Source organism: Pieris rapae, chromosome 1 (genome assembly GCF_905147795.1).
Source record: "Pieris rapae chromosome 1, ilPieRapa1.1, whole genome shotgun sequence".
NCBI classification, from domain to species: Eukaryota; Metazoa; Arthropoda; class Insecta; order Lepidoptera; family Pieridae; genus Pieris; species Pieris rapae.
In genome coordinates, this window is record NC_059509.1 from 9356988 (window position 1) to 9383287 (window position 26300).

At 32.1% G+C, this 26300-nt stretch overlaps 5 protein-coding genes across 9 annotated transcripts; 1 reads left to right on the forward strand and 4 right to left on the reverse strand.

The window, feature by feature from the left end:
* Positions 1-898: 898 nt before the first annotated feature.
* On the reverse strand, positions 899-11724 carry LOC111000863 (b(0,+)-type amino acid transporter 1). Of its 2 annotated transcripts, XM_022270458.2 has the most exons (9): positions 11544-11724; positions 7346-7590; positions 6858-7127; positions 4392-4517; positions 4067-4211; positions 3590-3817; positions 3271-3367; positions 1363-1684; positions 899-1086 (listed from the first exon to the last, which is right to left on the reverse strand). In XM_022270458.2, the coding sequence occupies exons 2-9, from the start codon at positions 7581-7583 to the stop codon at positions 1013-1015; spliced, it is 1500 nt and encodes a 499-aa protein (XP_022126150.1). In that variant the 5' UTR covers positions 7584-7590; positions 11544-11724; the 3' UTR covers positions 899-1012. The 2 variants fall into 2 exon arrangements, with proteins under 2 accessions (XP_022126150.1, XP_022126153.1); XM_022270461.2 differs by lacking the exon at positions 11544-11724 and having other exon boundaries at positions 7336-7477.
* LOC111000865 lies at positions 4926-26300 on the reverse strand. The gene is made up of 5 exons (XM_022270463.2): positions 26294-26300; positions 23498-23501; positions 5648-5995; positions 5355-5538; positions 4926-5159 (listed from the first exon to the last, which is right to left on the reverse strand). The coding sequence occupies exons 3-5, from the start codon at positions 5965-5967 to the stop codon at positions 5010-5012; spliced, it is 654 nt and encodes a 217-aa protein (XP_022126155.2). The 5' UTR covers positions 5968-5995; positions 23498-23501; positions 26294-26300; the 3' UTR covers positions 4926-5009.
* LOC111000864 (protein arginine N-methyltransferase 1) lies at positions 13062-17038 on the forward strand. Its single transcript, XM_022270462.2, has 8 exons — positions 13062-13417; positions 13523-13683; positions 13817-13981; positions 14084-14232; positions 14561-14708; positions 14873-14962; positions 15215-15364; positions 16206-17038. The coding sequence occupies exons 1-8, from the start codon at positions 13354-13356 to the stop codon at positions 16347-16349; spliced, it is 1071 nt and encodes a 356-aa protein (XP_022126154.1). The 5' UTR covers positions 13062-13353; the 3' UTR covers positions 16350-17038.
* LOC111000866 lies at positions 17030-19946 on the reverse strand. 4 transcript variants are annotated; one of them, XM_045630504.1, is made up of 4 exons: positions 19391-19946; positions 19188-19244; positions 17790-18068; positions 17030-17582 (listed from the first exon to the last, which is right to left on the reverse strand). In XM_045630504.1, the coding sequence occupies exons 1-4, from the start codon at positions 19443-19445 to the stop codon at positions 17428-17430; spliced, it is 546 nt and encodes a 181-aa protein (XP_045486460.1). In that variant the 5' UTR covers positions 19446-19946; the 3' UTR covers positions 17030-17427. The 4 variants fall into 4 exon arrangements, with proteins under 4 accessions (XP_045486460.1, XP_022126156.2, XP_022126157.1 ...); XM_022270464.2 differs by having other exon boundaries at positions 17790-18032; positions 19391-19941; XM_022270465.2 differs by lacking the exon at positions 19188-19244 and having other exon boundaries at positions 19391-19941.
* Positions 21330-23319, reverse strand: LOC111000867 (fatty acid-binding protein-like). The gene is made up of 3 exons (XM_022270467.2): positions 23176-23319; positions 22446-22602; positions 21330-21878 (listed from the first exon to the last, which is right to left on the reverse strand). The coding sequence occupies exons 1-3, from the start codon at positions 23176-23178 to the stop codon at positions 21667-21669; spliced, it is 372 nt and encodes a 123-aa protein (XP_022126159.2). The 5' UTR covers positions 23179-23319; the 3' UTR covers positions 21330-21666.

A 26300-nucleotide genomic window follows, 5' to 3' on the forward strand; every position in this document is an offset into this window, starting at 1 on the left:
TAATTCACACGTGGTAGGAGAGACACCTTCCTTTGAAAATCTCCCCTTTTCTACAAAATGACTTTATTCACTTAAAAGACATCTCCCGCCTGGCCAGGGCGGCGTTTTCATAGTATTTATGGGCGAGAGTCCCTGCCCCGCGGGATCGGCGTTTCCTCTCGTGGTATTTATCTTAGTACACTTAGCTATCTAAAAGTATTTGACAATCCTACAGCAGAATCATTCTGGCTGCGATCTTAGCTCAAGCAACATGTCTGATAGCCTATTCCGGGATATCCTCATTCCAGTCCGACTCTCAGACAGTTAACAAGTAAATAAACCAACGTTGTAATTAACTAAATTTAATAAATATGAAATTGTTGTTATACAAACAAGTATTTAAGTTACCAAGTAAGGCCGTGCATGGAAATTAACGTCTCATGCCCACTAGACTTTTTTGGCCAGAGCTAAGCCCGGCGAAAAACAGGGTCTACGTCCTGTCGTCAGTCTTGGGACACCATACACCATAATGCCAACCCTAGTGCCAATTGCCAACACCGCGCCAGGGCTAGCGCCGACGTCGTAATATTAAATATCTACACTAATATTATAAAGAGGAAAACTTTGTTTGTTTGATTGTAATGAATAGGCTTATAAACTACTGGACCGATTTAAAAAATTCTTTCACCATTCGAAAGCTACATTATCCACGAGTAATATAGGCTATATTTAATTTTGAACAAAAATAGGGTTCCGTAAGATATTAGGATTTTTCGGACACAAGGTGTAAAAAATCAACCAAAAAATAAAAAAAGGGGGTAGCATAGCAAAATTTTCCATGTTGGCATGTACTAAAAAGGTAGGCTAGGCATTAAGGAGAAACGAAGTTCGCGGAAGCAGCTAGTATTAAATAAAACAATAAAATTGAATATACTTTATTAAAAAAATATAATATTTTGTATCTGATAATTACTGGTAATCCAGATATGTAACTTAATATACTGTGAAATTATTCAACTTATAGTATACAATTTCAGTCTTCATAATTTGCAGGAATGTTGGGTGGTACACTCTCAAATAGAACTTGTACCAGGAATGTAAATTTATCTAAAAATAAAAACACAATTTTAGCCAATATATGATTTTGGTTTGTAACATTGGTCACACACCTCTAGTTTTGTTCAAAAGAGAACTTAATTTATACTTACAGGAATGGACTTATAAAGACTAATAAATACTCTTATTTTAATGAATTCGCAGTTTTAATGGAATTGATGAAACAGTATTATATATAACAACTGTCTATTTTGGAATAATGTCTGAGCTAAGCTCTTATGTACGATTTCTATATATACTAAGATAATTTTTTATATATTTACTTACTTAATAATTTTGTAGGCGTCTTTTTATAATACACAAATAACGTGTAAACTCCGATTCCTATGACTATAAATGCTATGGCCATTAAGTATTTAATTGACGGGTCGTGCACTATTGGCAACACCGAAAGGAATATTGCAACTAATAATACAAAACAAGGAACTAATGTTGGTACTCTGTATGGCCGCGGCAAATCTCCATGCGTTTTCCTTAGGACGAGCAACGCGACCATAGCCAGTCCATAGAAAAACCATAAGAACCAACTTGCGAACTGTATCAATGTTGCAATGTTGCCGACTATAATGAATATTGTGGTGATAAATGCCTAAAACAAAATATACATATATTAATAAAGTATTATGGTTGCGTGGGTGACACTGAATATGTTTAGAACTGGCCAGTTATAAAGAACTCTTTGGTAACCTAATGTAGTATAATGCAATCATTTTTCATTTGTTTTTTAAAATAGCGGCAAATCTAACTCTTGTTACACTTGAAAATAATCCTAACGCGACAAAATTTTCGGTCAAGGATTTATTATGACTGTCGTTGTGGGCTTACTCAACAACAAAGTTATGATAGGCTGAACTAGCATTTTTAATGAAGCCCTATCTCGTGCCACTATTAATAATTGCTTTAACAAGTTTAAGCGTGGAAGTAGCTATCTCAATGATGATCTGCGTGAGGTACGTCTTTTAACAGCTACTACTAAAGATAATATCAGTGCTGTGCGTCGCATGATAGAAGAAGATAAGAGCGTGACCAATTAGCAGATACGGGCAAGCCTAGGCATTGGTATGAGTCAAGTACAAAAAATATTACACGAACATTTAGGCATCAGGAAGCATTGTACCAGATGGATTTCCTGACTGACTTTAACCGATGACCAGAAACACCTTCGCATGGGCTGGTATCGCTAAATATTAGATAAGTTCAACGGCGGTGACTCAAATGGTGTATTTGACATCCTCACAGGTGATGAAAACTGAATATATTGCTACGAACCCGAAACAAAAAGCCAATCAGCTCAGTGGGTGTTTCCTTTCGAGGATCGGCCAACTAAGATAAAGATAGGAAGGAAGAAGTCAATGACAAAAGATGGTTGCCTAATTTTTGGTCGGAAAGGTCATTACGAGACAGTTGTGTTAGAAGATTGAAGGACAGTTTCTGCAGACTGGTATGTCAATCGCTATTTGCCTGTTGTTTTGGAAAAAAACGACAGCAGCGCCCTCGAAGCACGATGCTCCTTCACCACGACAATGCTTCAGCGCACTCCGTGTGTGTCCGCATGTGTCGAGATAATGAGTCACCCGCCACACAGTCCTGACCTGGCGCCCTGCGACTTTCATTTATTCCCAAGAAACAAAGATAAAATTCGATGTATTCGCTCTACGAGCCTTGAAGATGCGATTAAAGCGTGCGAAAATGCCATAGAAGAGACCCCTAAGCAAGAATGGTCCTACTACTTTTCTCAGTGGTTCCATTGAATGCGAGGATGTGTAGAGAGAAATGGAAAAATCTTGAAATACAATAAAAGTATTGGCAACTTTCTACATTGACTCGTTTTTAACTTGCTTATCATTTTCATTGTTACGTTTAAGATTGAATGTTAACTTTTTCTGTGGCTAAGTTGGTCAATGTGTAAAGGAGTGTAACTAAAATTTATTAATAACTTAGGATAAATCTATAAAATATACAACCATTTCGCCATTGTTTTTCTCATGTTATGTTTATGAACAAGTGTAACTGACTAGGACTTGACTTGAACGAAATCGACACTTGAAAGTCTATAAGTTCTTTTTATGAAAGCTAAAAATAATGAAGTGTCACTTTAAATGATAATATATCATATATCTTTAAATTTTTTGAGAATCTTTAAAGATCCTATGGAATTCATACGATAACACTTACTTGTAAGGCTACAGCTGGCGCTGGGGTCAGTCTTTTTATATTAACAAAAGAAAATGCTTCAATCATATGGCCACCTCGAGCTGCAGTGTAACACACCCTGTAATAATTACAATTACGTATTATATTGATCTACTGTGGATAGTGATAGTGAAGAAGAGAGAAATCTTATTTATAATTAAATAAATAACAAAAGTATGAAGGTTTATTCACATACTTACCTCCCTTGTTTTAACATGACAGATAAACTAGTGGTCTAAGTATTACAATGTCATCAGAACACGCAGTTGTAACAAATGTTCTTTAAAGTTTAGAAGCTCACCTCGTGACTCCAAACTGCACGCTCATAGCACAGCCAAATGTTGCGATGGCCACACCGAGAGGTATTAAGAAGCTACCGGCACCGAGAACTCTATCACCAAACGCGACAGCCACAGCCGGGACTGAAGTCATCTCACTGAAGCTTAGAGCAGACATGTAGGCTACGTTCATAAATACGTAGAGAGCTGTGATTAGAGGCACTGCTATGGATATGCTGAGAGGGACATTCCTATGAAAAATACAAACTGTGTAATTGCTAGACTTGCAACAGTGATGATTTGTAATTAAAAAATAGTAATAATAGTAATGTGTATATATATATATATATATATATACTTACATCTTCTTCGTATCTTTTACAATTACTAATACTCTTATTCACGAAAACTGCGTCAGTCATATCAAATTTATGAAGTTAATGCAATATTACATGACCTGGTGGCCAATTCATCTTGAATATAATAAAACAAATACTAACACAGCTGGATTAATAATTTCTTCAGTAACGACGGTGACGCTACTCCATCCGTCATAGGCCCATAGTCCTGAGTACAGAGCAAGTGAAATACCTCCTGCAGTTATTTTATCACCTTCAAAACCTTTTTGAAGGTATTCATTATTGCCTTAAAATAAACGATAGAATTTGATTTTGCTTTAATCTATAGTGTCACAGATAATCCTAAGAATCTTTTTTGAAACAAACATGATAAATGAGAGTAAATGCCTTAATTAAAAAGGTTGTTTTATATTACATACAAAATTGTATGTTTGTATGTAAATACATGATGAAAATCAACACTCACCAGTTGCAATTACATAAATTCCTCCTCCAATAACAATGAGGCAAGCAAAAATTTTGAACATACCAAACACATTTTGCACTTTAACAAATAATTTCACACTTGTTATATTTATGTAGGTCATAACAACTGAAACAAAATTTTATTATGATTTTTAAACTATCTTGGTGGCCAGTAAGTATGAACATTGGAACACATCAGATAAATTAAAAACTGTACGTAATTATAAAATAATAAGTAAATTGACTACAATGATATTGTCTAGGCTAGCAATAGAAGGAGTGTTTTAAATAAAATCTCTACAAACAATTATAGTAGTCTTATTAAAAAATTCAAAATCAATTATTTAGAAAGGTAACAACAATGTACACTTATGAACCACAAAAAATTAAATGCTTCTAATTTTACATTTACTGGCTGTTCTCAAATCAAGGGTGTAAAACAGAAGAACTGGCAATAAACTCCCCACCACTCTTTTTAATCGCCACAAAACAAGTTAATAGTAAAACGTTAATAGTATTCAATTACACACAGAAATAACTTTAAATATATTTTTAATAAACAAATTACATAATATTATACTTTATACAATTATTTTTACAATTTATGCTAACGTTTATATCATTGGTAAGCTAATTTTACTTGATTTGTATTATAGGGATTTTTAGTAACAATAGAGATATCTTTTAAAATTTCAATAACCACATAGTTTTCATCTGTGATTTCAATGTATCCACTTGATTCTTCATTCAATCTTTCTTCCATGAGTTGCTAAAAAATTTTAGGTATAAATTAAAATGTTGATTTGTCCTTAACCATACTTTGATCTATTAATCACATTGAAAAGATGCTACAAATTTATATAGGCTTTTGATGAAAATTAAAGAGTATACTTGATATTATATTATATCAGATTATTAACGGTAATTTAAACAGTAATCAATTTTAATAATATTTACTACTTACGCCTAATGTAACTACTATCTTTTCACACAAATCAGGAAAGAGTGATCGTATAAGACTCATTAATTCATTCTTCATTTCACGAAATGTTTCTTTTGTTTTCATAATATTCTCAGATGTTACATTTTTGTATACTTCTTGTGGTTTTGATAGAGCTGCCTTTGCAGGCATTATTAATGTTTTTAACCTATAAAAAAATATTTTAGTAAGTAATTTTATGTAGTTAGTATAAACTTAAGTTTAATGAGATGTTATGTCTATTATATAAAAATAAATAAAACCTAGTTGGCACATACCTTTCCACTTCATGGGCGGTGTCACTGATAGAGCCTTTAGTTAAAGCAATTAACTCATCCAGATGGTTAGTTTTTTTTCTCATCTCGGATAAATATAGACTAGTAAGACAGTTCTTATCAGAAACAATAGTTGTGTTTGAGTTCTCTATTTCCGTTTGGAGACCTTCAGCATACAATATAGTTTTGTTTGATTTATTATCCTGGTTTTTAGCGGTGTCTAAGTTCAAATTAACAATAGTATTACATGTGTCGATGCAACGCTGTCTCACCCTTTTGTATTCTTCGGTTAATTTTTCTTTAGTTAATTTGTTGGATGCCATTTGTTTTATATCGTTAACTTCAGAATGTGTTTGTGTTTTATTTTTTAATGGAAGAAAGGAAAGGTTGTTTAATAATGCTAAACCGTTATTTCTCGTTTATGAATTTAAGTTTGCTTGATAACAACTATGACAACTGACAACTGACACTTAAACATATCAGAGAGTCAGAGACAATATCAGGCTGTTCACTGTTGTATTATACGAATTCGTCGTGGCGTCGACAGTGACTGATAACTCTAGAACCGCCTCTCGGGGTCAGATACAAGTCAAGGACCTGGATTGCTTTGGTCCGCAGTGATAATAAGTAAGTAATGCAACGAGTGTGTAGAGCCCCCATTATAGGTAAAAAAAATAGTGAAGTAAATTTTTTAAAATTATCTATGGACAACGAATTCAGTGTGACCCAACGGGGGCTTTTGGGCGAAAATTTGTCTATTCAAAATTGAGGACTCCCGGATCCTATAATTATCCAATATGTGTATAATCCACATTTGATAATGCACTTATATAAATCTGTATTGTATGTGTATCTTTTTCTTCTTTTTTAGAATGGAACAGTAAATTATCTCTAGAGAAATATGTATATACTTTTACTTTTCTTCTAGGGTTAAAAAGAGTTCGTATTTAAATCATAACATGAAATGTTAACGTTTTCTTGAGTGTTTGCAGAAGTTATTCACAAAAACTAAATCAATCCAATAGCACAATTATAACTAAAGTAAATATTTCTAAAATAAAGTTAATGCTGAATTGCGTTATCTTTCGTTTTTATCTTTTTTTCATTATTATCTTCTTTTTATATTTCAGTGTGTAATACTTTTTTAGCGGAATAGCACTCACGTGTTATATTTAAAATAAAATTATAAATTAAAGGATAAATAATTACTTACATAGTGCAGATAAAGATGTAAGTTTAATTGCAATCGACTTAAAATGCAGATCCAAATCTGTCGTAAAAGGTTGAATGGCATATTCCGCAAAGGTCATTACAATTATAGCTACTTCAGCTGGTCGCAAAATTATCACATAAATCCAAGCACAAATAAATGAAGGAAGTGGACCCCAAAATTTGTGCATTTTGCCGAAAGCTTCCCGAAAGTATGAATATTCCGCTCCAGATTGCCCAAGAAGTGTACCAAGTTCAGCAAATGACAGGGCTCCTGTTGAATAAATATTGTGTCATTTTTCAATAACTATGGAGTATTTTAAAATTTACTAATATCTGACAATCCACGTACCTAAATGAATATTGTTATTAACATTAAATGTCATGTTATTTCTAATTTTGTTAGTACTCATTAATAAGTTATAATTTCATTGCTATAGTCTTAATACGTATTATGTATTATTAAGGAAGAAATTTCTTACCTACACCCACCTAATAATGATATAACTCCAGATAGTGTCCAAATTATAAGACACACAGCAACAGAACCAGAATATTTAAGTGCAAGAGCCGGAGAGACAAATATTCCAGACCCTATCATTACTCCAAGTATTAAATTAACAGCTGAGAATAATCCTAGTTCCCGTTTCAATTTTATTGTACTACCATGCATATTGCGATCTTCTTTATCATCTTTATCACTATTTTCCAAACAATTTTCCTGGGCCATTTTCTCTCTGAAATAAGTACATGATATCAATTAAACCTTGTGAATCGTTATCGTTATGTAGAGATGCAACGGTTCAGAAAAATTCAGACTTCGACTCGTATCTACTACATTCTTCACTACCTAATGTATTACATGTCATATTAAATTGGTTCTTTATGAGACATCAATGAGCAAGCTGCCGAGAGTGACTTTATAGAATTAATAGAAGCAATTTATATTAATATAATCAAATTATAGCGTGAACGAACTTAAAAAACATCTCAATATAACGGAATGAGTAGGCTGTGTGTGTAATCCATAATTTGAAAATATAAATTAAGTGGGTCGTCCCTACAAATGGTTTTAACAGTTTAGAAGGAACATAGCCAAGATCTTAGTCTATGCCATTTCGCATCTGGTTGAAAACTTTACTTTATATAAAATGTGTCATTAAATAGGAATGTATGTTACGAATGGGGAAATAACGCATATTCTTGGTCCGTTTCGTCGTGCAAGTAAAACTCAAAATTAAACAGGAAGTAGGAAGTACTCCAATAAACGATCATCAAGTTTATTGAGGTCAGTTGTTGGATAGCCAAATAAAAGTATTACGTTTGCATAAACGATATCAGCTCAGCAACAAGTTTTTGTATGAAACTCAACAATATCTTGGGCAATAGCAAAAAAAGTTTACTAAAATTAAATCTGGTCAAGCCCTAGTATGTCTTCTTATTCAAAGGTTTTCAAGCCTTTCATCAGTTTCATGATTATAATAAAACGAAGCTCCGAGTTTACTAAAATTGTAGGTTTATATTATTTTTTATTTCTGTGCACTTATCGACGATAACACTGAATAATTAACTATCCTATTATATGGAGACAGAATAACATTGAAAATAATTGACTTATTTAAAAAAATAAATGACATTTTAGTAATTGATTTTTTACAAGTACTGTTGGCCTTGAGGCTTCAGCGTGCGACTCTCATTCCTGAAGTCGTAAATTCAAGCCCAGGCTGTGCACCAACGGACTTTCTGAGTGCGCATTCGAACACTCGTATGGTGAATGAAAACATCGCTAGGAAACCGAGATCCCTTAGACCCGAGACGTCGACGGCATGTTTCAGGCTGATTATGTTCTTTCTTATTAAAAAATAGATGTATAAGTCTGACGTTTAGACCAAGGACGTTAGCGCCACTGGTTTTTGTGTTTATAGTTAATACTCTATTTGTAATCTAAAAATAATAGACGTTTCTCGCATTGGCTCTTTTCTATTTTGGTAAGATTATCTCTTTGCAACAAGCGTCACTCAATAAATCACTATCTGCTTTATAGGCTATAGTTTTTTTGTTATTACTAAAACCTCAGTTTTAGTTATACTACTGACGACACTACTCTACTGTCTACTAGTACTAGACACTACTACCGACGATGATTTTCGGTAGTACGCGGCTGGTTTTAACTTTAGTATCTATGTCGAAAATGTGATTTGTGTTGTGTTTTTGTTTATGTGTAAGGCTCTCGTAAGTTCTAAAAACATATTAAAGCCACCAACTATTCAAATAGTAAATATTCATAATTATTCTTATGGTAGCAACATCCTAAAGAAGCGCAGAATAATACTGTCAATTTTGGTACTGTATATCATGGTAAAATATATTATTATGAGACGAGAGTATTAGTTCAAGGCCGCTTTAAACCAGCAACGTAAGTTAATTGTCAAACACTAGTACGCATTATTTATGATAAGTAGTATCATTAGCCAGCGCATATTTTGTATTTTTTATATAATAGAATTATTAATACTTTCATTATTTACAGCTTATTAAGCAGACAAAAAGATTTTCTTGTGTGAACATATTATTGAATTAAATATGTACCGGTAATTAGAGATTCCATAAAATTTTCAATAAATATTACATATAATAATACTATTTTTTAGATGAAATAACTCAAACAGTAATAAAATATATATTAATTTAGATGAACTTATAGGTTGTAAAGTAGTTGCGGATATAAAAGAGGCACAGAAGTCGCTCATTCCCACAACAACTTACTGAATGCACCTTGCGATGACAATGTGTATGTGTATGTATTGTACATGTAAACCCTTCAACAATATGATAAGATAAATTCATTTTAACATGTACTTATCGATTTAATAGCAAATAAAAGGGCGACGAACTCTTAGCTTGACGTGTGCAATCTGCACTTGCCAAACGATTGCTATTCACAATTTAAACACATTAGATAATAACCTAATGTTTTAGGAGGTTCCATAAGTTTAAAAGGAGATTTATTGATAAGTCGGCAAGCATTGTAAGTAAATAAACTTATTATATATGTTTTTCCATAAAAAACATTTCAGACATCTCCATGAAACCTGTATCAAATGGAATAACTTAAAATTTGACAAGACAAAACGAACAAATTGACACGGTTCTTCAAAGTCGTATTCGAATAATTGCAATAAGAAATTCCGATGTTTATCTGCATACAATTGCAATACTTGGAATTCAAGAAGTGTCAATTTAAAAGCTGACCATATTAATATTAATAATTACGTAAACATAATGCGCAGTTTAGTTTGTTTAAACCTATCTATTAGCTATGTCACACAAACACCTAATAGTAAAACATTGGATAAGTACGTGATTAAGTTAGATATTCTTGTAAATTATGTAGGTACTCGAGGTCAAAACATGTTGCTAGGTAACTAAAAATATTGTCTTTAGAAAAATAAACAAAAAACGTAAATACAAGTACAAGTGTGTAACCTAATGGTTAACATTACCCTTAAATCTTTTGACGTAAAACTGAATTAAAAAGAGTGAAATTTGCACCGGAAAAATATATTTTTTTAAGCTACAGGATAAGGAAAAGCTTAAATTATACATGGACAATCACGTTCGATACATGATGTGTAATAACACTGTTTTAGGTTATATCTGGTTATACTTTCTTCTATAGAAAAAGATTTTTATTGCTGAAATAGATCACGATACATGCCTTGCTATTTAAAATCTATAGTGGACCGTTAGTTTCATCTCAAACAATATTGTACCAAAAAATAAGCTATGCTATGTACTATATATGTAATTGATGCTATCACAATTTTTAAAGTTGCAAATCATTTAATTCTCTGTCATTAAAATTAATTTGCAGGTTTATTGTGGATACTGATAGCAGTATGTATACTATAAAATGTTACTATGTTAGATAAGGTTGATAATATTGAGAAGGCGTCTGTTAAATTACTATAAAGTCTTGAAATCTCCCGGTCATCGAGATTGCATTTCAAAAGTTATAGTGTATAATTTTTATCAAAATTACCATTCTTATTTACTCTCGTTTCTTCTTTCGTGATTGATTTCGAATGTATTTTATCTAATATAACAGTGATATTGTCATAGTGATTAATAATTATGTAAATAATTTTACAAGATGTGTGTGTATAAACAGTTGCAATGGATCAGATGGCTTCTATAAAATATAAAAAAGTATTAAGAATTAATTACAAAAATATTTCGCATTAAAAAGTTTTATTTAGAGTCTAAGAACCTCTTCAACATTTTTGAGGTTTCCAATTATTTTAAGCAGCCAAACAACAGCATCTTAAAACATTGTATAGGTATATGAGATATATCTATAAGGTATTCAGAAGGTTATTACGTTTACTCATGTAAGACTTAATTTTAGGTTCTAGAAAGAGGACATTGTACTGTAGACAAAGCAACTTTTATTTCTACGACAGGAATCTTTCCCTTAGTCTTATTTGAAATGTATAATTTAATTTTACACGAAAAGTATTACATTAAATCAATAAAAAATGCTTTTGTAGTAACAGTTCGTAGACGATTTTGCTTCGGATTATTTATAGCAAGCAAATTGCAATATTCTAATATTTTCTAAATATTATATCTAGATTTTTTTTATACTATAAGAAAACTATTTCACCAAAATATATTAATATATACTTACTTAGTGACCTGGTCACAATATTTTTCTCTCGTAAATTACGAATATATATTTCACTTAGAATAGCGCGCAAACGCGTGCGTCGCTCACGGCAATTTTTCGAGGACTGCTGGTTTTCTATTTATTCTGATAAATGATAATTTTACTTTGACACAATATGTGTGGATTGTGCCTCGTGGTCAGTGGTCACTATCGTTTTTAATCTAAATGTTCTCACCACACTTTAAGATAAGATATCCACGTGAATTGATAGTAATCGATTTTGTTACTAAACGTTCGCTCGGTCTAATTAAATTACAAACGTTAATGACATTGAATTCTTCCTACAATCGTCGAATGGCGTCTGGTCACACCTTGCTCGTGTGTATCGCATAGTGCTATTTTGGTACATATTCGCGTGTTCGAGTAATTTAGTGACCTACATACAATCACAAGCTTGCCCTTGTAATGCAGTTAGTCAATAATTTTGAAAATAGACACAATTTGTACTTTTACAATCGTTTCGCTCAATTCTCTTAAGCTTCATATCCGACTGAGTTATTGTAAATACATGCATTGTACAAATAACAAAAGCTGATGGCGGACAAAGTACATGTTTTATTTCGTTTAGGCCAACCGTGTTTCCCAACGTGGGGCCCACGTTTATAATAAATAATAATACATAATAGCCTTTATTCAGATACATTATATATGTACATTTAAACAAATTTCCATTTTAATCCTCTTCTAGTATATCTGTGTGCCGTTTTTTGGCAAAGGCCTCCTCCAAATTTTATTTAAAACTCGTTTATTTTATTTAAACTCTATTTATCACACATAATATTATAAGTAGATTTGAAATTTAGTTGGTAAAAGTTTAATCCCTAGAAACTATGCATTAGTACATCCGCCATTACGGAGCCTCCTCATAAATACCAATTAAACAAAAAATGTCTTTATAAGGTAATTTTCATAACAACATTAAAGAGAACTAGATTTAAGCTACGAGTATCGTCAGCGATAAAAATGAATTTCTAAACGTCGCATCCCTATTCCCTAGTCATGTGGTACTGACAGATATCATCGTCATGCAGGCAACTGTCATCCGCACCATGCTACAGCGCACATAGTTCGTATTTATTGACAACTAAAAATAGCATTAGTGCACTTAAAAAAAATCGTCACTTCAATTCAACAATAAATATCAAGTTTTATTAAAGGTTACTAAGGTTGCTATGTTTTAATACGATTTTTAGGTCATCTTATCACACCTTAAATACATAATTAAGTAAGGTAAAACGTCTTAGTATAATATTTACCTTACTTCATCTAATCAAACATTATTATTCTAATATCGTAATTTTTCTGTGATTGTTAATTATGAGCATGTCTATCCTAATTAACTGTCTAGAGATCTTAAAATTTAACATAAGACTAGGCTTGCCTCTGTGTATTAGACATAATATCACATAGTATTTCTTTCTCAAGCCTTTGAAATTCGGACTTTCATGGTCTGTGGTTTTTGATACTCTTGGTCCCTCCTAAGCCTAACTTCAACAATTTTAAATTTTAGTAATCAATTTTGCAGTTTGCTAATTTCAATGAGCTCAGTAATTATTCTTTTCTGAGAGGCTTCCTTTCTGAATTTTAGTATTATTTAGTAAACTATTGTGATACAATTATATTAGTTACAGCCGTATTGCTGTTAAACTCTGAACAATAGAATTTTGCTGAAATAAGAAAAGTGACACATTGAATTGGCATAACCGCGTGTAGGTTATAAAGTACGCTTTAATTTTTAATTTTTGTTGAATCTTTGTTTAAAAAAGATAAAATGGAAAGCATGGACGTCGCACAAGAAGGAGCATCTGCGGCCTCTACCCCAGTGCAAGAAAATGGTAGGTTTTTACTTAAAAAATTCAAAAAGCCGGGTATTGAAATCACTAAAACGTGTTCTTTTGTTGAATTAGTTTTTCAGTTTTAATCAAATTTATGGTTTTTAGGCCCGGACAAAAATGTTACAGCCGAAGAGATGACATCGAGGGACTACTATTTTGATTCGTACGCACATTTTGGTATACACGAGGAAATGTTGAAGGATGAAGTGCGGACTCTTACCTATCGAAACGCTATGTACCATAATAGGCACCTATTCAAAGGAAAAGTAAGTTTCAATACTATTGTGATATTGGTAACAATAAAACTGATATCATGATTTTACAAGTTATCATACTACCTAAGCTAATACATTACAACTTAATATAACTTCTAATAAGGTATAAATATTTTTGTTATAGACTGTACTTGACATTGGATGTGGTACGGGAATTCTCTCCATGTTTGCAGCAAAAGCAGGTGCTTCTAAAGTGTTTGCCATAGAATGCTCCAATATTGTAGATTATGCCCGAAAAATTGTTGAGGCTAACAGGCTTGATGATGTCATAGAAATTATTAAAGGAAAGGTAAAAAATTAGTTCATATTTAAACATTGACACAATACTTTTGATGCTATTGATCATATTTAGCTAATAAATTTGAATTTTAATTAATGCACCTTTTTTTAGGTAGAGGAAGTAGAACTTCCAGTTGAGAAAGTTGATATAATAATTTCGGAATGGATGGGTTATTGTCTCTTCTATGAGAGCATGCTGGACACAGTTCTCTATGCTCGGGACAAATGGCTAAGGGAGGATGGTATGCTCTTTCCTGACAGGTAATTATGAAATTACTTCTTAAATTCTAAATTTTATTTTAAAAGACAGATATGTATAGCCTGTACTTTGTTTTTTAGTTTTGTCATTATTTTAAAATTAGCAAAGTGGGTTTTATTTAAGTACCTATAATAATAATTAAAATAGAAGCAAATAAATAATATTATTATAAAAAGAGTTAAAATAAATAATATTATTATAAAAACATTTACTCTACCCCTTAAAATAGGACATTATTATGCATCCCCCAAATTTTTACTATATGCTTACCTAATAATTAATAAAGTGTCTTTCTAATGCCTTTACTACAACTGTAATATTCATTAATAGGTGCACATTATTTATTTGTGGTATTGAGGACCGTCAGTACAAAGATGAAAAAATTAACTGGTGGGATGATGTCTATGGCTTTGACATGTCTTCTATAAGAAAGGTGGCTATATCTGAACCACTTGTTGATGTTGTTGATGCTAAACAGGTTTGTCAATTAACAACTTACATATTTAGAAGTAATATGTCAAATAATAATGTCAAAGCTCTTTAATTTATTTAGTGCATACTACATTCAATAAATGCTTGCAATTTTATCTGGTTATGAATAATTATTATGTCTAGTTAATTTTGAAATCATTGTTTTCCCAGGTGGTCACAAACTCTTGTATGTTGAAAGAGATAGACCTATATGTTGTCAAGAAAGAAGATCTTAACTTTGAAGCAAAGTTCCATCTTCAGGTGAGGAATAAATAATACAATCAATGTGGCCAATATTTTATAGTGATTGGTTTAACTTTCTCTTTTTTTAAGTTCAATATTATAGTAGAAAACATTTATATCTCTCATATTTTTGGAAGCCAAGTTATCACTATTCTACTGAAATATCTTAGTATGTCTAAAAGAATTTGCTGGTGGTGTCTTCAGCAAACTGAATGCCTCGAGTTGTAATGGAAATTGTTGGGTAATTATATACTGGTGTATGATTTTTAGGTTCGTCGCAATGATTTTATTCAAGCTTTGGTGACATTTTTCAATGTGGAATTTACAAAATCTCATAAACGGTTGGGCTTTAGCACTGCCCCAGAGGCACCCTACACACATTGGAAACAGACCGTTTTCTACTTCGATGAATATATGACTGTGAGTATCATTCTACTTAATTTCTTCATCTCTTATTTTGCATTTGGTTATTAAGGTTTATTTGCTAATTTAGTTTTGTAAGAAACTATAAGTTTCTATTATAGTTGTAACTATTGCGCACAGCCACATGTTACTGATATACAATCAAGTTAGTATAAAGACAAGTACCTCGGCTTAATTATAGATTATAGCCAAAGTTGAAAACCACACATCAACATAGTTTGTGTCAAACTAAGAGAAATTCTAGGAAATTTTTCAATTTTAAAATATGAAATGTATAAAGCTTTGGCAGAATCTATTATATATAACGGTTTATCCAACTATTAAATAACCAATCAGTATATTCGCCATACAGCCTTTTAAATTCTCAATTAAAAGGGATATATTAATATAACTACTAATTATAGTAACGAACCTAAAATATCAAGGCAAAGACCCCTGAAAGTATATATATATAAAGTATTTATAATTTTTCTTCAAAATTAAAGTAGGTTAGGTAGGTAGGCTTCTAGAGACCGCTTGCTCGACGCTAGGACACGACGTCCTATTATTACCTATTATCACGCCTTATATGTAGATATTTTACTTTGTTTAATTGAAAGTATTTAGTTTCAAAATTAATTGCTTAATTAAATTAAGCAAAATTAATTTTGTTTTTCAGTACGTATTATAATAGTAATGTAATGAATGCTGACGCTCGCCACAAAAATTTTGTATGTTTTTCAAATAATTAGATTAAATAAATTAAATTCTTAAATAAATATATAAACACTTTGAAAAAGCTATTATTAATAATGTGTATAAATAAACTCAACAGATAGATATGTAATTTGCATTTCAGGTAAAGAAGGGTGAAGAAATAGTAGGCACTTTTGGCATGCGCCAAAATGCGAGGAACAACCGAGACCTCGACTTTGAACTCGAAATTTCATTCAAGGGCGAGCTCTGCCAGGTGCAAGAAAAGAATCACTACAGGATGCGTTGATACCAACTCGTTTTCTTGTGGCATTACGTTTTGTTAACTTATGTTTTGCAACTTCCCAACTTCGTCGTATTATCGTCAGTGTTTCTTTTTAACTCTGGCAATTTTTCGTACTATTAGTTACTTTTAACAGCTTTAAGTATGGCCTGAGGAATCATTTATTCTTTTATCAAGATTTTTATTTGTAAATGATAATTATTTCTAAAGTAGCAGTTTGTAGTTTTTTAATAATATATCTGATCTGCTCTTTACTTATATTTTCGCATGGAGAAGCAAACATAAGTATAAAATTAGTTATGTCACTTTATTTAAGGTAGCTGTAAGTCGTATTAGTTTTATATTCTCATGTTAAGATTTCAAAATACAATTTCTGTGATGACAATTTCTTTAACATTAAGTTTGAGTTTAAAATTGCAAGCAAGAGAAGTGCAGTGTTAAACAGCCTTTGTTCAGTATTGTCTTGATCAACATACAAGTAAATTTGTATGTATATTAAAATTGTAGCAAGGGTGCAGCAGTTATTTACAGGCAGGATTTAATAAAATAGTGAAGAATGGAATGATATTCAAGCTTAACAATTCGAAGAAAATCTTATATATTTTGTTTGTAATTTTTATTAATTGTTCTGAATGTTTATCTGTACTCAGTGTGTAGAATGAATGGGTAAGATGAGTAAAATAATATGAGGTAAATATTTGTTTTATTTTTTTACTTCCAACACTTTTCCATACAAGTATGTTCATAAGTAAAACATTTCTTTTAACAAATATCATATTCTAATCATATGAGTAATCGGGTAAAAAGGTACAAGACACTGACTCAGTAAGTAAATAACTTTTCATTACAGTTAATTTATTTCAAAGTTTATGTTAATTTACAATTCTATATTTATTACTTGTTTCTGCAAGGTTATGAAACATTGATGTCTATTTGATCAGTGGTTAATTATATATCTACCTAATCTTAGTTTTTACACATAGCTACTATTATAGGTAGATATATTAATAATTATAAATGTGCATAAGGATGTCTATGAGAACAGCCAAATATTCAGTCAAATTGCTTTGATATATGATTCTTCTTAAACCACAACTGGTACAGCAGCCACAGGAACAACCGATGCCCCAGCGCTTTTCTGAAGATCGACACAGCAGCAGTTGGTAATGAGATGGTGTTCTTCACAAGAGTTGGCGTGGAAGAAATTGCAGTTTGTTTTACGGCAGGAGTATGGTAGATCTTAAAATATTACAAAAGTTACTCATATACTCTTTACGGTCTTAGGGAGTCATAAAATATTTTATTGATTAGCATAGACAAACATAAGTCCACTGCTCTAGTATTGTACTAGTTAAATACTTGACCTAAATATAAAATGGGTACCAAAGTACTTCTGCAAAGTACATGTAAAGGTAAAGGCGATAAGAGTATCGTTGAAAAACTTACATGCTTGATTTCCGCAACAGCAAGAGTCATGGGCTTGTTTATGAGAGCAGTAACTGTAGACTGATGAGTCACATAGCGGGCACCCAGGATGGGCACCTGGCGGGCCTTCTAGACCCGGGTAGAAGTTGCCAGGATATTGACCTGGGTATTGGTTACCCGGATATTGCCCTGGATACTGGTTACCCGGGTATTGTCCCGGTCCAATTGGATATTGTCCGGGGTACTGCCCATATTGACCATAGCCTAATAAATAGTTCCATATGTCTTTTACTCCGAAACCTGGTAATGAGATGATGGGTAAGCGATGGTAATGATGGTTAGTCCCGCTGAGGTAGTAGCGATGATAATGATGGTTAGGCCCGATTTGATGGGGTAGGCCGACAGAAAAAGCCGGCGTAAGAAACTCTTTTAAAAAAGCAAATCACCAAACAACACTTATTTTCCCAGGCCCTTTTATCAACTTGATAATCGCTAACTTTATAGTAAGGCCTTTTTACATAGCTTTTTTTAATACATGTCTTAAAATTATTAGGAAAAAGAGATATATTAATTTCCTTGAATTTATCTCAGAGACATACCTACATTTGAAATTATAGATTGCAGGAATAGCTCTATTCTGCAGGATGAAAAAAGATTAGACATCAGCAGCATGACCCCATAATAATAAGCCATAAGTCATTAAGCTGTGAAAGTAATTAAAATAAACAAGAATAGCTGTACCGACATCAATCAGTGAGCGAATTTTTTTAACCGCATAAGCTGCAGAACTAAGTCTCTTCGCCAATCCGTTGATATGAGGGGACCATTGAAGTTTTAAATCCATGGTGATTCCAAGAAATACAGTTGTAACATCCAGATTCAATTCCTCATTATTTATAATTGGTCTAGTATCCATAACCCTTGCATTTTTTGCACAAAATTTAACGCATATTGTTTTTTTTGCAGAAGGTTATTCATACTAAACCAATGGACAATCGAAGAGAGAGCATTGTTCACATAGTAAAAATTTGTTATTTGGCGTTTTCAATATGCATATATATTATGCCTAAAACCCAGGTTGGTAATATATTTATCAATAGACTTTGATTTGAGATTTTGGGGAGTATTTAAATGACTCAAACTAAAATAACTATAGTGAATCAAGTACACTTATGAACGTTAACAAAAGTATATTAAATTGATTCTAAATTTATATTTACTACCAGTTGGAAAGTCTAGGGCGTAGAGCATGCGAGAATAACTCGATGGACATCTTTGTATATAAATAAATATATAGCTAATGAATGCATGTAATGTTTATGATTTCATCCATTCCATGTCACAATTCCAAAATTGTATGATAATAATGAAAGAATGGTTATTAATCATAATTAATTGAATAAACTTTATAATAGTTACCATTTTTGCCTGTGCCTATTTGGTTTCTGCTAATTTCATAGTTACTGGGCCGATCTCCTGATTATTTAAATTATAAATAGATATCTGTTTAATATAGAATGCACCTAATATGCCAATATAAATATATAATTTTATGATTGATTATTAGTAATTTAACAATATTTAATGCAGGAACTACATAATATTGATTAAAGAAAACTTACCATTACAAGCAGTCAGTAATGTACATATGGTCAAAATCGTAATTAGACAATTCATTTTCACAATTTAATAAATTTAAACAAATGTCTGAGCCGTTTCACGGATAAGAATCAAATGTAAATAATGAAAAATGCTGCTTAAGACTTCGTTAGAACTTGCTATACCAGTACAGTTATGAGAAAAGTATACTTGTAAAATAGTAGCCACAACTTGTTTATTGAAAAGAAACTGTATTGACTATAGAAGTAGGCATTTTTTTTAAATAGGTACTCAACTTTAGCATGGCTTGAGACCTGAGACCTGACATGGTATAAGTAAAAATTTGTCATATAGATTTTTTGTCAATAGTAGAGAGTATGGATAACTTTTTAAAGGCATATATCGCAGTATTGACAAACTAAGTAACCGAGCCGTAAGTAAAAATTGTGAATTGTCCGTTAAAATCTATATACATACCTAAATCACTTACGTACTTAAGTGTACTTCAAGTGCAGTATTAATAGATCAAGGGTTAATGCATCTGTACTGAGTTATCCTAATAGAGCCGTTCTCTTGCAATTATTTATAATTAATAATATTGAGAACAATTATTTATTTAAATATTTCTGTGAATTCCCAAATAACCTTTTTTATGTTTTAGTATTTTGGAGACATATTTCGCTATAGTATAATTGTAGTAACCGTTATAAGTCTATATCAAATTTAAAATTCACATTACGAATACCAATCCATAATTGAATAACATTTAGGAAGGTAATCGCAAAAATGCTGTATCGACCGCTGGATACAAAGGTATTTGTCCTGAATCTATTTGTGTAGGAGACATATTTTCCCACCAAAAAGCGGCGGGGAGTCGCCAAGAAATGGTTAAAAGGGATTCTTATAAATATTATACATTTTCACCTGGTCTAAGTGGCTAATGTCAAGGTCCTGCGGTGCTTGACCCGATGTACCGTAACATGAAACCTGTTGATCGCAGATCGTAAAAGCCTGTGTTCACGCTATTGCTTTTTTAATATGATATATAGTCACTCGGTTTTATACATAGAATCTACATTCTTCAGATAAGACATCACTACTACTTATATATTGAAAATTAACAATACACTTTAAATTATTAGTTAATGTTCATTTTAACTCATTGTGCAATTGCGCTATTGTATGTCCTTGTTGATTCTTTAAAACTTTATTGAATACTAGCTGCTTCCGCGAACTTCGTTTCTCCTTAATGCCTAGCCTACCTTTTTAGTACATGCCAACATGGAACATTTTGCTATGCTACCCCCTTTTTTTATTTTTTGGTTAATTTTTTACACCTTGTGTCCGAAAAACCCTAATATCTTACGGAACCCTATTTTTGTTTAAAATTAAATATAGCCTTTAATTTTTAAAATCGGTCCAGTAGTTTATGAACCTATTCATTACAAACAAACAAAGTTTTCCTTTATAATATTAGTGTAGATATACCGTCAAAAGAAATTACAATCCCCATTAAGACTTAAGCATATAGGTACATGATGTACAGGCGGTCTGGTCAATATGTACAAGGTACTTGACCTTTACTTAGTTTCTAAGAAATTTATAATTAATGATGTTTCTCAGGCGGACATTTAAAACTATAAACTATAAAAGTGGAGATCGTCTGAAGTAATCTCAATATCATGTGTTCCTGAATTGTATTCACATTTACAAATGTTGGTATAAATGATAGAACGAGTTCAATGTCCTGTACAAAACTGGATGGATGCGCATTTGGAATTATAAATATAGAAAAGATGATTGATTGACGTTTAATTATTATGCTAGGTTTGCTTAACGACAAAACCGTTATGAATTAAGAATAAAATATATAATACACAAATCATTCCTACTTAGCTTTGTACTGTTACTAGTATCTATTAGGAAAACAACATTATATAGGAAAAAGTTAAAACACAAATATCGTTTTATACAAAATGTTTATTTAAAAAATATACCTTACTACTATTTTAATTAAGCCAACGCATCAGGTTTTTCATAGTTATAAAATGCCACCACGATAATAAAAAACAAGTCTGTAAGTATATTCCAAACATGTACCTTTACTATTCTTATAATCGTTAGAAAAGTGGTTGCTTGCGTTATATCAAACTGAATATTCCGTCTGTACCGTCTACTAAAGACGCGGTAAATTATATTAATTCTTAAATAAAAAAGTTCATAATTGTTATTACCAACTGTCACTATAGGCTGTCTGTACATATACGTAATAACATTGAAGCTTGTACTTTTGTGAAGCTTAACGACCATAACTTAATTTAATATATGGCTCCAGCTTCATAGCTCTCATAATATCTCCGGTCACAGAGCACCTTCCAGCCTGCATAATGACCCTAGCATCTTCCTTACCTTGAACTAGTTGTTTGAAATAATGTTCGTTCAAGGTAAATGTTGTGTCGGGATCCTTAGTAGGCTCGCCCTCGTATACCGTCACTTCGTTTAGGTCCATTGCTGTAAAAACATTTATTTTCCTGATATATTCAAATATTTAATTTATTTTAAATTAGATTAGTAAATATTATATACATATACTAGCTGCCCCCGCGAACTTCATTTTTCCTGAATGCCTAGCCTACCTTTTTAGTACATACCAACATTTTGCTATGCTATCCCAGAGACTGCTCGGTTTGCCGTAATGAAAACTTTTTAGGTTGTTCTGTGAATTTATGTATATATGAATCTCACAGTTCATGTCATAAGCTTGTCATTAACAAATAAAAGTGTAAAATGAAAATTAAGGGTTGTTTGGATTTTTGCATGACGTATCACACAATAATAAAAACAAAAATATTTTATTATAAAATTATATAAAAATATTGGGCTGACACACCTTATTGCTTAGGGGTTCGAAAGGTAGATTGTAGCTGATTCTCAGACCTACTGAATATGCATAATAAAATTCATAAAAATATGTCGAGCCGTTTCGGAGGAGAACGGGAACTCACAGTGTGACACGATAATTATATATACATATTTATATAGATAGATAGATATTCATGTATGAATTTAAGTACTTACTCCAAGAATAAACTGACGTGCCTTTGATAATATTGAATAAGAATACGCCTCCGACTTCCCTAGCTTTATCTTTGTCTGCATTCTCAACTTTGGACTTGATTCGAGTCACCAAATCGCCTTTTAAGTTGGCGTCCGATAATTCACTTTGGGATGCACCCTGAAAGAATGTTTTTTTCATAAATACTTGCATTTGATGAACAAAAGGAAGTAGTTTTTTATAAGTGTTGATAACTTAATTTCCAGTTTTATGTTTGGTTTTATGGTAAGAATCGAGACTTAGCGCAAACAAACTTTTTCGTACGTCAAACATTCCGTTTTGACACGCGGTTGACTCCTCTCTCGACTACTTATCACGCTGAAGACGGGTTATACTAAAAAAAAAAACTAATCCAAATCTAGGCCACCCGTCCACCTGAGCCCAAAAAACATGAAACATTAAAAAAAATTTAACATAGATTTGCGTTTTGGAACATTAAACTAAATTGTATCAAACAATTTGTCTCAGAAAAATATCGAACTAACTTTTACACACTTTATTTTATATTATTCTAGACTTAATGTTAATGTGTTTCTAAACCTGAACAATAATTAAATGCAGTTAAATTTCCCTGTTTTTTTCATTGAAGTAAAAATTATTCAAGCTTTGAATTCTATCTTTATTGAAATCTTATAATCTATTGGAATTTTTATATTTAATTACATAAAAACTATTACAGATGAAAAAACTTACCATTTCGGCGTGTGTCGTGAACGGTTCTGCGTTGGGAAGACGCACAGCATTCACTTTCACTTATTACGAAACAGTACATATACGGAGACCATTATTTACAAAGATTGTAGAAATTTAAATTGAATATCGTTGAAATCTTAGGTCAGATTTGGATATTTATAAAAATGAATCGTCGTGAAAGCCCTTTTATTTTGTTTAAAAATTGTTGCACAAGTCACATATGTATTTGTAAACTTCGTGATTCATTTATTTTCAATAATATATCTTTAAGGTTAAATCTTCTTTTTAATATTGACGATCCCCTGCGCATCGATGTAATGATAAAGCTTCTGGTGCCACTGTGATATGTGCCTCCCTCGATAAATCTGCTAGATAGTAAATATTAAAACACACATTACTTAACACACAACTTTCGATGAAAACCTTTAATTTTTTTTAATAAAAAGGTTATAAATATAGTACCTAAGATGTCTTTCATATTGTCATTGAATATTGGTCACCAATAAGTAATCAAGAACGTTTGAGCAAGAGGTAATGGGTAACCTTATATCACACTACATAACAATTTTAAAATAAGATTAGGTATGAGACAGATATGGATTTTTAAATTATTTTAATTTCTTGTGTGGTGCACAAGATGGCGTTAAAAAACATTACGCATAATATTGATGTTTTGAATGAATGTGTGGTAATAGAACGTTCCTTTAACCTTTTATCATAGTACGCTTCCTTATTGTTTGTTTTAATTATGTTTGTTTCTAGGTTTTATTCCCAAATCTAGTTTTATACTGTTAAAAAGTCGTCTATCCTGAAATGTTTCTTGATTTTTCTACAAGTTACAGGCGTAATTTATGATGGCAGGCGTTTTAAAAGAGGCTCTCTATCACATACCAGCAAAATGGAATTTGCGTGAACAACGAGGAATTTACGTGAAGTTAGCTTGTTTTCAGGAGGCTGAAACATTTTTTAGGCCGTTTCACAGCAACTGTAGTCGAGAGGTACAGTTTTCAATAAATCAGTTTTTGAGCGTTTACAAGACTGGTTATACCCGTCTGTGAAGGAATATTCTAGACGGGATGTTCTAGGTGTCAGACAAGGACGGAAATATTTTTTTTGTAATGAGAAATGAAGTTCTTTAAACAGTGATAAACATAAGAGAAGGAAGTTCGAAACCTTCTCGAAACCAGTATGAAAATTTAAGACCAATGAATGTATAACCAATGTTTGGAACATCAATTTCTCAACAGTTTGTTATGTGTGGCCTTTTTGGCGCGGCTTAAATAAATAAACACCGTACGATAAGCACGGAGCGATGGAAGAAATGGAAGAGCCATTTCGCACATTTCACTTTAAAAGTCAAATAGATAATACAAGTGACACACAAGTACTGTGTAAAGTGCGGGTTGAAAATGTGACGTGTTTTCTGTGTGTGGTATTAGTAAACCCTGATATCTACGTACCTTTCATTATAATAGGTAACATAAGTACACGTTTTGAAATAAATTTAATGAAACACTACTAACACTTGTTTTGATATCTCCAAAGTATAAACGGTTAACTTAGACTTGACCGACAGAGTTAAATCAAATTTAAAATTGAGCAACTGTCATCTATCGAATCTTCAAATTTCTTAGAATTCATTTCAGAAAGGAAATAGTCTAAAAGTGAAAAGATTAATTTTTGGAGAGATTTAAACATTCATTACACTCTCCTCTCTATTTTTGACATGTGGCTTTGTACGTAGGGACCGTCGATTTGTATATCTATATTCACACTGTATACGTGATAATGATAATATAAATAAATTAAAAATCTGCGTTTACTCCACATGCAACGTTATACGACAGAATTTCCATCTAAAGTTCTAATATACTAGCGTGTATTTTTTCTCGATCTCCGTTTCTCACTCTCTCTTAATTGGATTTAATCGCTGTCTCCTTAATCTTAACAAACGTTGCACATCTTCGTGACGTCTCATTCGCAGAAATTTTACCCTAATGTGCCTAAAGGAGTTACACTTAACAAATAATTATATAATCTTTCATTTCTTATTTATTTTAATTTATCACTCTAGCTGCAGGGCTCTGTTACATATTCAGATCTTTTGATATAATATTAAGTGAGTAAAAGAACGTAGTTTTTATCGATTCTAATTATCGAACTTGCCCATTCACGTTGCCCCCAAACTGAGCGTTAGTTAACGGAGTCTAGTTATAAGTGTATTTCTCCGCGTAATTAGTGCATGTTCTTCTATCAGCAGGAAGCATGGTGAAATAGGAGCATATACTCGTGGGAACAACACGAAAATACGTAGTAGAAACAACTAATATCACCGCATACACGAATTCAAGTACGACTAGTCACCACAAGTAGCACCCGTTTACGAGTATCCCGCATGGCCAGCCATCGGCCGCCTCGCCATATTTTAGGGAGAGGGACAACCCGACGCATGGACGCCGCCATAAGCAATGAAATTTAAGTGAACATGACAATCCTTGCAAATGCAAATGCGGAATTGCTACTTCTGGCGCAGGATGAGACGGGTTTCAGGAAACTGACGGCGAACCTCCAGTAATGGAGAAGCACTTGAAGAAGAAGAAGACAATACTTGAAATGTGATTATTAAACATATTGTTACAACCCTTAGCTTGTAATTCAGGCAATGTGTAAATTAGTTTTTAAAGCTAAATTTAAACATACATACAATTTAGAAATTCTATTTCGGAGAGTGAAAGTAGAGTTAGGATGATTTCCCGATTAAACCCAGAGCTGTTGACAACATTAATGACGCGGTTTCCGCATAGAGGTCGTCTGTCAGAACTTTTTTCATTATCTTGTGTACATGTGATTGGCACAAAAGTCCGTTTATCCGTGAAGTAAAATACTTTTTGTATATTATTGTAGTATGAAATTGTGAAAGAATTTGCTTTGATTTCGATATTTTTTCTGCACTCTGTAATACACCATGTAATGTTTTTTTTTGGTACCATGTAATGGTTTTTACATCTACGCGTCATCTTACTTTAAAAATATTGGTAATCAAACAAGCAATTTACATGGATTAAATGGCGGTCACGAGCCAAGAAAAGTAACAGTTAGAAATTAAATCAAGTATCACTTTTAAA

What these genes read in the sequence shown, in the direction of transcription:
- LOC111000864 (XM_022270462.2), top strand. Translation starts at nt 13,354, where the DNA reads ATGGAAAGCATGGACGTCGCACAAGAAGGAGCATCTGCGGCCTCTACC. An exon ending in ATGTTGTTGATGCTAAACAG is followed by an intron (nt 14,709 to 14,872) that starts GTTTGTCAATTA and finishes TTGTTTTCCCAG; the next exon opens with GTGGTCACAAACTCTTGTAT. An exon ending in ACTTCGATGAATATATGACT is followed by an intron (nt 15,365 to 16,205) that starts GTGAGTATCATT and finishes TTTGCATTTCAG; the next exon opens with GTAAAGAAGGGTGAAGAAAT.
- LOC111000865 (XM_022270463.2), bottom strand. Translation starts at nt 5,967, where the DNA reads ATGGCATCCAACAAATTAACTAAAGAAAAATTAACCGAAGAATACAAA. An exon ending in ACCGCCCATGAAGTGGAAAG is followed by an intron (nt 5,539 to 5,647) that starts GTATGTGCCAAC and finishes ATTTTTTTATAG; the next exon opens with GTTAAAAACATTAATAATGC. An exon ending in AGATAGTAGTTACATTAGGC is followed by an intron (nt 5,160 to 5,354) that starts GTAAGTAGTAAA and finishes AAAATTTTTTAG; the next exon opens with CAACTCATGGAAGAAAGATT.
- LOC111000867 (XM_022270467.2), bottom strand. An exon ending in CACGTCAGTTTATTCTTGGA is followed by an intron (nt 21,879 to 22,445) that starts GTAAGTACTTAA and finishes ATGTTTTTACAG; the next exon opens with CAATGGACCTAAACGAAGTG.
- LOC111000866 (XM_045630504.1), bottom strand. Translation starts at nt 19,445, where the DNA reads ATGAATTGTCTAATTACGATTTTGACCATATGTACATTACTGACTGCT. An exon ending in ATTACTGACTGCTTGTAATG is followed by an intron (nt 19,245 to 19,390) that starts GTAAGTTTTCTT and finishes TTAAATAATCAG; the next exon opens with GAGATCGGCCCAGTAACTAT. An exon ending in CTGTTGCGGAAATCAAGCAT is followed by an intron (nt 17,583 to 17,789) that starts GTAAGTTTTTCA and finishes TAATATTTTAAG; the next exon opens with ATCTACCATACTCCTGCCGT.
- LOC111000863 (XM_022270458.2), bottom strand. Translation starts at nt 7,583, where the DNA reads ATGGCCCAGGAAAATTGTTTGGAAAATAGTGATAAAGATGATAAAGAA. An exon ending in AATTTATGTAATTGCAACTG is followed by an intron (nt 4,212 to 4,391) that starts GTGAGTGTTGAT and finishes GTTTATTTTAAG; the next exon opens with GCAATAATGAATACCTTCAA. An exon ending in GAAATTATTAATCCAGCTGT is followed by an intron (nt 3,818 to 4,066) that starts GTTAGTATTTGT and finishes TATTTTTCATAG; the next exon opens with GAATGTCCCTCTCAGCATAT.